Source organism: Notothenia rossii, assembly GCF_949606895.1.
Source record: "Notothenia rossii genome assembly, chromosome: 9".
Classification (NCBI taxonomy): domain Eukaryota; kingdom Metazoa; phylum Chordata; class Actinopteri; order Perciformes; family Nototheniidae; genus Notothenia; species Notothenia rossii.
The window spans coordinates 31,232,432-31,244,949 of record NC_136907.1 but is presented as its reverse complement, the minus strand read 5'-3'; the positions used below and the strand labels follow the sequence as shown (position 1 = coordinate 31,244,949).

General features: G+C 41.9%; 1 protein-coding gene across 4 annotated transcripts in view; it reads left to right on the top strand.

The window, feature by feature from the left end:
- Positions 1-12,305, top strand: part of umodl1 (uromodulin-like 1) — a 36,187-nt gene extending 23,882 nt beyond the window's left edge. For 2 of the 4 annotated variants that reach the window (XM_079652358.1, XM_079652357.1), the window contains 5 exons: positions 7,567-7,727; positions 8,399-8,638; positions 10,630-10,786; positions 10,888-10,972; positions 11,440-12,305. In XM_079652358.1, the coding sequence (XP_079508484.1) occupies positions 7,567-7,727; positions 8,399-8,638; positions 10,630-10,786; positions 10,888-10,972; positions 11,440-11,627 (831 nt within the window). In that variant the 3' untranslated portion in view covers positions 11,628-12,305. Of the gene's footprint in view, positions 1-5,446; positions 7,728-8,398; positions 8,639-10,629; positions 10,787-10,887; positions 10,973-11,439 lie in introns of those variants that run through there. The other 2 variants (XM_079652360.1, XM_079652359.1) reach the window with 2 other exon arrangements.
- Positions 12,306-12,518: the final 213 nt, after the last annotated feature.

The following is a 12,518-nucleotide window of genomic DNA, read 5'->3' as shown; positions in this document are numbered from 1 at the left end:
ATCTTGGGCAGAGCAATGAAATGTGTCATTTTAGAAAACCGGTCCACTACCGTGAGAACTGTGGTTTTACCTCTAGAGAGGGGCAGGCCAGTGACGAAGTCCATTGAGATCTCTGACCAGGGTCTGTTGGGAATATGGAGTGGTTGTAATCGTCCTATTCGCTCCCTGGAAGAGGTCTTGTTTCGAGTGCAGACAGGGCACGCCGCCACATACTCCTTCACCTCCTTCTCCATGGATGTCGACCAGAAATGTTTTATAATGAACATAGTTCTCTTGACTCCGGGGTGACAGGTGAGCAGCGAAGTGTGAGCCCAGTGGATCACCTGTGGTTGCTCGGCATCCTGAACGAAAAGCCGGTTAGGCGGGCAACCCCTTGGTGCAGGAGCTCCAGCATTGGCTCGTATTACCTCCTTCTCTACTGACCAAGTCAGCGTTCCTACCACGCGGCTTAATGGGATGATGGGTTCCGGCTCCTTGACTGCAGGCACAGGGTCAAACAGACGGGACAGAGCGTCAGGCTTGACATTCTGAGACTCCGGCCTGTAGGAAAGAACAAAGTCAAAACGGTTAAAAAACAAGGTCCTGCCAGGAGTTCAGTCTTTTCTTATACTCCAGGTTTTTGTGATCGGTCCAGACCACAAAAGGATGCTCGGCTCCCTCCAACCAATGCCTCCACTCTTCCAGTGCCAGCTTCACGGCCAGCAACTCACGGTTTCCCACGTCGTAATTTCTCTCTGCTGGGGAGAGCTTCCTGGACAGGAAAGCGCAGGGGTGAAGTTTGTTGTCCTTCTGTAGTCGCTGGGAGAGGACCGCTCCCACCCCTTCGTTGGAGGCATCCACTTCTACCAAAGACTGACGAGTGGTGTCCAGCAGGGTGAGTATGGGAGCAGAGGTGAACATTCCTTTAAGCCGAGAAAAAGCCTCCTCAGCCTGAGGAGACCACAAAAAAGGAACTTGAGGGGACGTGAGGACATGAAGAGGGGCTGCAATAGCACTGAAACCCCACACAAAACGTCTCTAAAAATTGCAAAGCCTAAAAACTGCTGCACTTTCTTACGAGAGTCAGGGGTAGGCCAACAAGCTAATGCGCTAACCTTCTCTGGGTCCATCCTAACCTGACCTGGAGAAATGATGAAGCCCAAAAAGGTGACTGTCTCTGCATGGAATTTGCATTTTTCTGCTTTGACAAACAACCTATTCTGGAGCAGCTCTTGTAGGACCTGGCGGACATGTTGTTTATGGGTGTCAAGGTCAGGGGAGTAGATCAGAATGTCGTCAAGATAGACAAAAACGAAACGGTTCAGAAACTCCCTCAACACGTCGTTGATCATAGCCTGGAAAACAGCAGGAGCGTTTGATAATCCAAATGGCATTACAAGGTATTCATAGTGGCCTGACGGGGTGTTAAACCCCGTCTTCCATTCATCGCCCTCCCTGATCCTGAACAAATGATAAGCGTTACGCAGGTCTAACTTGGTGAAAACCTTGGCATCCTGAAGCTGCTCGAAGGCTGACGAGATGAGAGGAAGGGGGTACCGGTTTTTAACCGTAATGTCATTGAGAGGTGAGCCTCATCGCCTAAGAGAACCATCCTTTTTGCCAACAAAAAAACCCCCGCTCCTGCTGGTGATGAGGAAGGGCGAATAAGGCCTGTTTTGAAGGAGGCATCAATATAGTCCTTCATGGCCTCTTTCTCAGTTCCTGAAATAGCAGTCGACCCTTAGGAATTGGAGACCCAGCAATCAGGTCAATAGCACAGTCATAGGGGCGGTGAGGAGGAAGAGTCAGAGCCTTAGATTTACTGAATACTTCACTTAAATCGTGGTAGCAGGAAGGGACTGAAAAGACATCAGGAAAATATATTTCTGGGATAGTTCTCTGCCTAATACTCCCAGTGTTACATCTCCTGTCAATCTCCGCTACCTGCTTAACACAGTGATCTATGCAATTCTCTCCCCTCCCCTCCACCCTCCCAGATTGCCAATCTATGTGAGGGTTATGAAGTTTCAACCAGGGAAACCCCAAAATGAGTGGATGTTGGGCTAGGTTAAATAAGTGAAATGACATTGTCTCGTGATGATCATTACATCTTATTTCTAAAGGCTCTGTTTGGTGAGTCACTTTAAACAACATCTGCCCATCGAGAGCATTCGCTTCAAGAGGCTGGGTTAGAGGTTTAGTTTTTATGTCTAATTTTTTAACTAAACCCCTATCCATAAGACTTTCGTCTGCTCCTGAGTCAATGAGAGCACCATGAGTAACCACATTGTCTCTGATTTTTACCTGGATGCGGGTCAGGGTGCGAGGAGGAAGAGATCCGGCTCACCAACGTACTCCTCTTTATTGGTGAGCCTCCTCTTTTACCGGACAAGCCGCTTGTGGATGTCCGCGCTTCCCGCAGTAGAAGCACAGACCCTCCTTTAATCGACGCTGACAATCTGCGATCGAAAGCTTGGCGCGGCCCAACTGCATTGGCTCCTCCACGGAGCCGGGGGGCGCTGTTGTCCGGAATGCAGGTGGTCAGGGTTGACGGGGCCTCCAAGAAGAAGTAGTATCCAGCGGTGAGCGTCTCCTCTGGAGAGGCGGATCAACCGCATCCTTGGATTTATTCCTTCTCAAACGATTGTCTATACTTATTGACATGGAAATGACAGAGTCCAAGTCAGCGGGCAGATCGAGAGGCGCCAGCTGGTCTTGTAGGGGATCCGAGAGACTGCTGACGAAAGCGTCAAACAATACAGCGGAGTTCCAGCCGCTGTCGGCTGCCATAGTCCGGAACTCGATGGCGTAGTCAGTCACACTCCGCTGATGTTGTCGCAGCTTAATCAGAGCCCGAGCTGCTTCCCTGCCCGGCGTGGTTTGATCGAAGATCTTTCTCATAGTGTCTATGAAGTTTTCCAGAGACCCGCAGATGGCGGAGCCTCGGGACCACTCTGCCGTAGCCCACGCTGCTGCTCGGCCGGAGCAATGGGAGATCATGAAAGCCACTTTGGAATTGTCCGTGGGAAAAGTAGCCGGTTGGTGGTGATAGTGTAGCTCACACTGCACGATGAATGGCCGGCAGCCTTCCGAGTCTCCGGAGTACTTTTCGGGTGGAGCCAAACGCATGGAAGTACTGTGCGGCTCAGTAGCCCGGTTGGGGTCGGATCCGGTCGCCGCTGGAACCGGAGGAGTCGTAGGAGGAGAAACAGCCTGCAGGTGAGTGAGCACACGCTGAACCTCTGCTACTTGGGTCGTCACCGATGTTTGTAGTTCCCCATGGCTGTTGGTTAGATTCTGCACTCCCTGCTGCATGGTGGCCATATGCTCCTTTTGTTGCCCAAGACGTTGGCCCTGAGAGCGGATGGCGTTCTTTATCTGATCTGAGTCGGCTGAGTTCATTTTGTTGGTCAGTTCGTACTGTCAAGGAGTGAACTCTGAGACATGAACTCAATTGCACGACTCAAACTCAGACTCGGATAGTGTTTCAAAATAAAGACTTTACTGGGATTTGCACAGTAATGAAAACAAGGAAAACAAAAACACTCTTTCGAGGAAAACTAGAACAGTGATCAATAACATAGATCCGTGAGAAGTCCGTGAGGTAAGCAGGAACGTAGGTCATAGAAAGACAACGAACTGACAATGAACAGGAGGGAGCTAACACAATATATACACAGGTAAAGGGGACACAGGTGGAAACAATCAGGGCGGGGAAAATAATCAAGGACGCAGGAGACAGAAGGGGGCGGGGAGCGTGGAGGCCTGAAATGAGAGGGAGAATTAATTAAAGGAATAAACAAAAAGCACAGGACAAAGGGACATGACAAAACTAACATAAAGAATAAACTTTCACTATAAGTTTCTTAGACATGACATTGTATTATGTGCATTACAATCACCACACAATATTATTTCATTTCCTTGGCAAAGATTGTCTAATTCCTCTATTTTGAGTTTATTACATGGATTATAAAAAAAAAATCAGGACACTCATTTTCCTTTTATTAATCCAAACTTCTACACCCACTATTTCTAAATCATGACTGTTCTTAAATGTTAGCTTACTATAAAACATTACTTCTCTGATAAAGATTGCACATCCCCCTCCCTGACCGTCATTTCTATGTTGTCTTATAGCACGATATCCCCCAATTATGAAGTCCAAATGAGTCTTCAGCCATGTTTCTTGAATACAAATAACGTCTGTTTTTTCTTTTAACTGATATATATATAGGTCTTGAATTATTGTCCATTTGCAATAAGGCTTCTAGCATTCCACTGCAGAATGAGAAAACCCATTAATCTATTCATTAATCTGTGAATCATCATTATTGGTGGCTAGCATATCATGTATCATTTCAACGGTTATATCCTTTATCCCCAAAAATTCACCTGCTGCTTCCACTATTGTTTCTTGACCTCTTTTTTGTTTGTTGCAAAGCAACATTCACCACTTTTCCAATAAACGCCACAAATGTGTACTTATTAACAAACAATGCATCCTCTCCTATCACACACTTATGGGAACACTTTGTGGAGCTTTCCTTTGCCTGTGGGAGTTTGGGAAAATCTTTTGAAGAGAACATACTTGATGCTACTTGGGATTTCCTAGCTATGTTTAGTGAAACCTTTTCTGTTGCTTCAGCATATGAGACTTTATTTTGCACTTTGTATTTCTGCACCTCCTTGGCCTTTTTCTGCACTTCACAGCCCTGATACGCAGCACTATGTTCCCCACCACAGTTACAACATTTCACCTTAGCACCTGCAGTACAACTACCATATTCATGTTCCCCCGCACATGTTGGACACCTGGGCTTAGATGCTTTGCACTTGTCTGCCACATGCCCAAACCTTTGGCATTTAAAGCACCGCAGAGGTTTAGGGATGAATTCTCTTACTGGAAAGCTCATGCAACCGATCATTATCTTCTGTTGAATTATTTCTTCAAACTGAAGAAGAACAGACAAACTATCCACTATCTTACCCTGATACCTAGAAGGAAGACGCTTAACTACAGACACTTTTCCCCCTTTAATTTCTTTCTTGAGTTCTTCCATGCTGTTTTCAATGGGAACTCCACTGATAACTCCAAGTATTTTCCGATTTGCTCCAGGGACGTGGCATTTAATTCGAACTTCATTCAGGGTCTTCATTTTCAGTAACTTTTCCTATTGTTTTGCATTAATCAATTCAACCAACATCCGTCCTTTGCTCAGAAATCTTGCTTGTTTTATCGATCCAATTTCTTTGTGAATTGCTTTAGTCAGGGCCACTGGATGTAGCTTAGCTGCGGATTGCTCACCAAACTCCACGATCACTTTCCACTCTTCATTCTCAATCCTTTTCTTTACTTTCTTCAATTCATTCTGCGAATCCGATTCACTCAGACTGTCACTTGACATGTCTATCTTCTTTCTTGAAGTCTTTTTCCTTACTTCATTCCATCCTCCTTCTCCTTCAGATGCACTTTCCATATCCTCCTCTCCAGGACTCAAAGACACCCATTCCACCAGCCCTCTTTATATATACACAGCTGAGTGGAATTTGGAACACCTGGGCAGAGGCGGAGCCAGGGGCAGACCAGGTGCACCTGTGCAGAGGCGGAGCCAGGAGCAGACCAGGTGCTGAAAACAAGGAGGGGAGCACGTAACACATGTCTACACAGACATCCACTCGAAGTCAACCATTTTTCTGAAGAATGTGTTGACATGGGGGTTTAAATTGCCATGCCTCTTTTTGGCTTTCGAGCCCATCTCAGGATTAATGCCCAGGAAGCACCTGAAAACAATAAGCCAAGACAACAATTTCAATTTTACATAGATTTATATGTTGCATCGTTTATTTTAAGGCACATGCAGCGCAGCGGTGCCCCTTTCAATTGAAGTAAAACCTGCACCAAAGAAATAAATTGGTATTTAAAGCCAAGCAAGAGCGATAAAAGCAAGAAAATCCCTTAATTTGTTGTGTTATCACAGAGGATGGTCTGAATACAGTATTTTACTGTGAAATAATACAGTAACATGTTGTGAAATCCTGGTAAACATTTATCCTGTACATTCACAGTAATTAACTGTGCCTGTATTGATTTCAGTGTGAAATTCTAAATTACAGTATTATATTGTGAACATTACAGGTAAAGACTGTAAGGTGGTAAAACAGTAATTTATTGTCAAATATTACAGCTAAATATTGTGAAACCATGGTAATATTTTACAGTGTAGATTTACTCAAGTACTGTACTTAAGTACAACTTTGAGATCTTGTACTTTACTTGAGTATTTCAATTTGTTGCTACTTTACTTCTACCCCACTACAATTCAGGTGTAAATCGTGTACTTTTGCTCCACTACATGTATTTAAAACCTTTAGTTACTTAGCAGATTTTGATTAATAATGTCAATTATAAACAACACTTAAAAAAGGAGTAGTTACACCTGGAGTAAATTCACCTGCAGTATATAAGTAATTAAAATTACATTAACATTTACCATATTTGATAACACATTAATGCATCAATAATTATAATCAAAACATATCATATATATTAATTCTGAAAATGGCCAATCTGCAGAATGAGCACTTTTACTTTTGGTACTTCAATTAAATGTTGATGCTAATATTTTTGTACTTTTACTTGAGTAACATTTTGAATGCAGGACTTTTACTTCTAAATGACTACACTGTGGTATTTCTACTTTTACTTAAGTAAGGGTTGTAACATTTCCGGGAATTTTCAAAGATGGAAACTTTCCACGGGAATTAACGGGAATATTTGGGAATATTTGGGAATAAACTGGGAATTTTCAAAATTGAAGGTTGGCTCTTCATAGGGAACTTAAATATAGTCGGGAAAGTATATTTAATCATAATCTTGACTAAAACATACCGATGCCATTCAAGTACACTTGAATATCCATGCCATAGCACACTGCTTACTGCATGGCTATTGAGACCACACACAGGCTCAAAATTGTGAGAGTGGAAAAAGTGGTTGGCATTCGGGCAAACCTAAGGCTCTTTGAGCCTGATACAGAGCCATCCTCAAAAGGCTGGACAGTGAAACTGAGGAGGAAGACTCAGAGTTGGATGTTGATGAGGCCCAGGAAGAGCCCGTTGACTGAAAGGGTTTAGCAAAAATGCAGAGGATCGCTTGAAGGAAGATGTGCATGTTTAATGGGACTTTTTGGAGGGAGAAGGGCTCTTTTCATTTAACATTTTGAATGGGACTTTATGGGGATCTTTGGATGGGGGGTGCATTTTTGTTCATTTTTTAATGGTTGGGGGGATGAGTAATATTTAACTCAACATTCCTGTTTTCGTTCTTCAATGAAACTAATAATTGTTAAATAAAATAATAAAAACTTGTTCTGTTCTATTTAAAAAAATTAAAAAATTAAAAAAACTTTCCGGAAATTTACCGGAAACTTTCCGCCCCTTTGCAACCCTAAGTACAAGACCTGAGTACTTCCTTCACCTCTGAATTTAAGAAGCTTTTGCATTTTCCTATGCTCCTTATTTTGTAAAACTGAAGAGATTAACTCTGAAAATAACCCACACTGCTCCCAACATCTGGTTCTTCAGAATGAAACGTACTACACAGCATCTGTAACCCTATTCAACACCATGGACATGTACACATCAGACAGTGGGACAGTGGAGGCTCCCAAGATACAGCTGGAGGTTCCCATCATGTGCTCCTACATGAAGAGCATGCTCATCTCTGCTGACTTCGGCTCTATGGGGTACGCTTCACTTGCTGTCATTCTTTATCACTTATTGTAGTTTAGCATTTTGCCAAAGCAGCAGAAGCGGTTGGCCCTTTTGTTACCACCTGAGTTGGATGAGAAGATGAATACCAGTCTTGATGAAGGAACTGACAGTATTATGTAATTGGAGCCAGCAGATGGTTAGCTTAGCTTAGCATACAGACTGGGAACAGGGGATAATATTGTAGCTCGCCTGACTCCTCATAAACCAAAAACAAATAGCCTCTCAGCACCTCTAAAGCTCTTAAAGTAACCAGTGCTCATTAGTGACATCCTGGAGCCCTAACAGCACATGTAAATTAGTACACGTTTTGTGAAGTTTAAAAAACAAAATTGCATGTTAATTAGTGAGCTTTAGAGGTTTTGGTCAAACTGAAAAAACTGAAACCTTGACTTTTAATTCAATATATCATGTCAACAAATTTCACATAGCTGTATTAGCTTAGTTATAACTTCAAATCATTGCTTTCAACTAATCTAATACAGTGTGAAATTTGTTGACTTAATAGATTTAATTCAACGTTTCGGTTTTTTAAGTGCAGTTTAATTTATGTATTTAAGAAAAAGCTCTTCTTTAAAACGATTTTGAATTGTGCCCTGTTTATTTATGGCTGTAGACTTATATTTGATTTCTTACCCTTTTCCAGGTATGACATGATCAAAGATCTCACCATCACGGGCTCGGGGGAGTTCCAGGTGACGGTGCAGCTTATGAACGGCACCATGCCTCTGCCCCACAACTACAGCCTGTCCTCTGAGGAGGCAGTGGTGGTGGAGGTCAGCCTCAACACCTCCTCACAGCAGATTAAAGTAGTCATCAACAAATGCTGGGCCACCCCCACCCTACACCCTGTGGACATCTCCAGCCACATCTTCCTGGAGAACAGGTCTGCTCCTCCCACTGCACTATCCTATTCTGTTTCTATCAGTATTTCAGATAGCTATTCTCTCCCTTTTATTGAATCTAATACATTTTATTACTAATATTGTAACTGCTATCATTGGTATCACCACTACTTCAGAGACTCTTGGGGTCAAGTCTCACATGGGGTTAGATTATGACCATAATGAGCAGCTGACAGATTTCTAACATTTACAGTATTTATAGATTTTTATTTTAAAATACGTAAATGTTTTGGGTTCAAGTTCAATCTAATGTTCTAAATATTAATGTTAAACAGTATTGTCTTTAGTGTAACAGTTACATTTAAATATGATATCTAATTGGTAAATATAATCTTAAAACTAAATCTAAAAGTGAAATCTAAACATGAAATTGACATTTTAAATCTAAACACTGAATCAAAGCAACACATTTAAATCTTGAATCTACATCTTAATATTACATCTCAATTTACATTTGAATCAGTCTTGTGATTAGTGGGAGGTTTCCAGGAGGGAAATAGTCCAACATGTAACCCCTGTCAAACCATCATGCCGTTATTATACTTCGGCTTTTCTCCTTAAACAAGATAAAAAAAAGGTTCAGCAGAGAGAGGCCGTTTCTCAATCTCGAGGATACTGGCTTCCAAGCCAATATTTCAAGGATGCTACGTCATTAAGTGGCGCAACAGGACCGTTCGAATGTCCAGCATACATGGAATTCCACCCAGACCGCGTCCTTGGTTTGGGGGAAATTTCGAGGCTGCACATGGGTACACTTGGCGTCCTTAAAATCCCCACAATGCTTTGCGCACGGACCAATTTCCCCAAATCTGTGGCGGAAAATGTAAGGCGGGGCCTCTCATATGACGCACACCTGCACACTTGCTAGCCTGTTCCACTCTTCGTTTTCCGAATGCCAGGAAGGATTCTTGCCTAGCTTCTGAAGGAAGTGACTCGGAAGACATGTGCTACCAAGCAAGCGTACTCGCGATTGAGAGACACCCAGAGACTGTGGCCGTTTCTCAACCTCGAAGATGCTGGTTTGTTAGTCGTGTACTTCCAAGTCACTTCCTTCAGAAACGAAGCGAGTATGCTTCCAAGCCACGGCTTCGGAAAACGAAGAAGAATGGAACAGGCTAACAAGTGTGCACTCTCTCTAACGGTTTCAACATAAACTGTACCGAAAATAAATACCTCACGATGTCTATCTAATTATGAACTTGCTTTACTTTCACGTTACACATTTTTGGTGATGACGTAGCATCCTTGAAATATTGGCTTGGAAGCCAGTATCCTCGAGATTGAGAAACAGCCAGTTTCCACCCTTTAAACTAAGCTAAGCTAAGCTAAGCCAACCCCTTCTGGCTGCATCTCCATTTTCCATAACATATGAGATCTTCTCTTCATGTTCACTATGGTTATGTGTAGTTATACCCTATCAGTTTGAACCAACAGATACATTTGTGCTCACAGAAACTCAGCATCAGTGATGATGTGATGATAAGGAGACACATTTCTGTTCCCCCCAAATTCTAAACTTAATTAAATTGCAATATTTCAAGAAAAAGAAAAAAAAGAATATAAATACTTTATGTTCATTGTAAAGAACACAGTGAATTAATGTGTGCTACTTCTGGTCGTTGCAGTTTAGAAGAAAACAACACAAAACAACTAAAGCAAACGAAAAACAGCAGTCAAACCTGCAGGTTTCAGACAAATCTTTACAATATAAAATGACACGGAAGTGGTGCCACTATCTTTCTGAAAGATCCTGAAGTAAAAACTATATTTTATAGTGACAACAATGACAATGACACGTCACAGCAGCTTAGTGAGAAAGTCTCCTGTATTTTTTGCTTTATAAGAAAATTCAGTTTTAGTTGAGCTGTATATTGTTTGGGGTTGTCATTTGATAATCTTGTATTGCAATTCAGACGCAGACAAGAAAAAGCAGAAAAATAATAGCTTGAGTTCCTTGTCCCTGTCTCCACAGCTGCTCCCTGAACACATACACCACGGTGTTGATGAATGGGAACTCCAGCACATCCCGAGTGTCCGTGCAGATATTCTCCTTCATCGACCTGGACGTGATCTACCTGCACTGCCAGGTCCAGATCTGTGTGGAGACCGGATCCGGTTCCTGTGTGCCTGTGGGTTCATGCTATTCAAACTCAGATACTGCCTTGCAGCTTCTACAGAGTGGATGATTCTAGAATAACACAGTGCCCTTGCTGCTCCTGTTTTCTTGCAGGACTGTCAACAAAGAACCGCTCAGTCTTCAAACACAATTGGAACAGCATTCGGTTCCTCCGGGCCTCTACTGAGGTCAGATGAAGGTCAGTATTCAAACACAGAAAAAACAATTGTGGTTCTGTTAGAAAATACACATTTTTGTTGATACATTTTTAGATCAAATGGGATTGAATTCCATCCAGCAAGTAAAACACTACAGCTTCTAGTATAGTCTGTCTGCAAAATCCATTATAAACGCTCTCTTCTCATTTTTCAAATGTGAAAATCCATCTAGCTGTTCAGTTATGGCAATGGCAGGTTCAGGTGGCGGGATGGAAAACACACATTTCTTCATGTGGATTATCTGTTTTCATGATGGATTCTTGAGTTGAATTAAATATTTCCGCTATTTGGGATTGTGCTGTTATAAGAGCTGTATGAAAGTCCCATTATTTAGAACCATCTCTTTACCAATTTGATGTTTAGAGTAACGTTTTTTTGTTCAACTTGTTTCTCCATTCCACCGTATGTTTAATGATTTATTATAATGCTCCAACACGTTTTCTTCCAGAGTCCTTGGAGGAGGAATCTGACACTCTTCATTTAGTTGGGCTCTCCTGCCTGGGGATCGGCGTGTCGCTCTTCTTCATCATGGGTTTCGTCTGCCTTTTCTACTACCAGAGGAACCGCATCGGACACTACAACTTCAGCGCCAAACCCAAGCAGGAGAACTTCACCTACCTTGTCTTTAACACCTAGATGTGCATCAGCACCAACAGCTGAACGCCCCTGCATTAGAACACATAAACTCTTGTAGCATCAGACACATTTGGTAAGGCTTTAGAGCGCAGCGGCCACCAGGGCGCACTGTTGCACCACATTAGTTCTCACCAAACATTGCAAATCTTTGCACATTAAACAATAAATTAAGCGCAAATGAGTTTTATATATATTTCCACCCCAGTCTATATATATTTTAAATATTTAATTGATACTAGTTACATGGGATTGAATGTCAAATATAGAGACAATAAATATGTTATGTATATTTAACATTATAGAATAAATAGGTTGCACATCTTGAATGGTAAAAGTTAAGTCTTGAAAGATTGAAGCTGCATTTCGCCTTCAGCTGAGACAAATGTTTTCCCAGAAGATATTTATAATTACACATTACACATTTTACTGTATGGTTGACATGCACATTTGTAATGTGAGAACTTTGTAAATATACTTAAAATATATAATCTGTAATACTTGTGCACAGTTATCACTTTTATTTAAGCTGCTATTCTTCTTTTATTTAGACAAATTATGTATTATTCTACACTTACAGTTTTTGTATTTGTAAGTTGTAAAATGAAATATCTTTTTTGTCTCACTTATAAAAACTCTCATCTTGTGGTGCAACAATAAACATGTTGTGTATGAATGTGAGCTCTTGGGGGTGCTGTGTCACAGTTCTTCAGCTCTAGAAAAACAGGCTAAAATGGCTTCCTGCATGCACAAAGATAACATGTACACACTGTGTTGATATGAAATTACATTAAAAGGTTGCTGTCATATCCAACATTTATCGTCTTTTCTGACAGGACGGCGGGACGGAATGTGTCCTTTTCCTCTCTTAATCAGATCAGGGCTTTAGAAAAA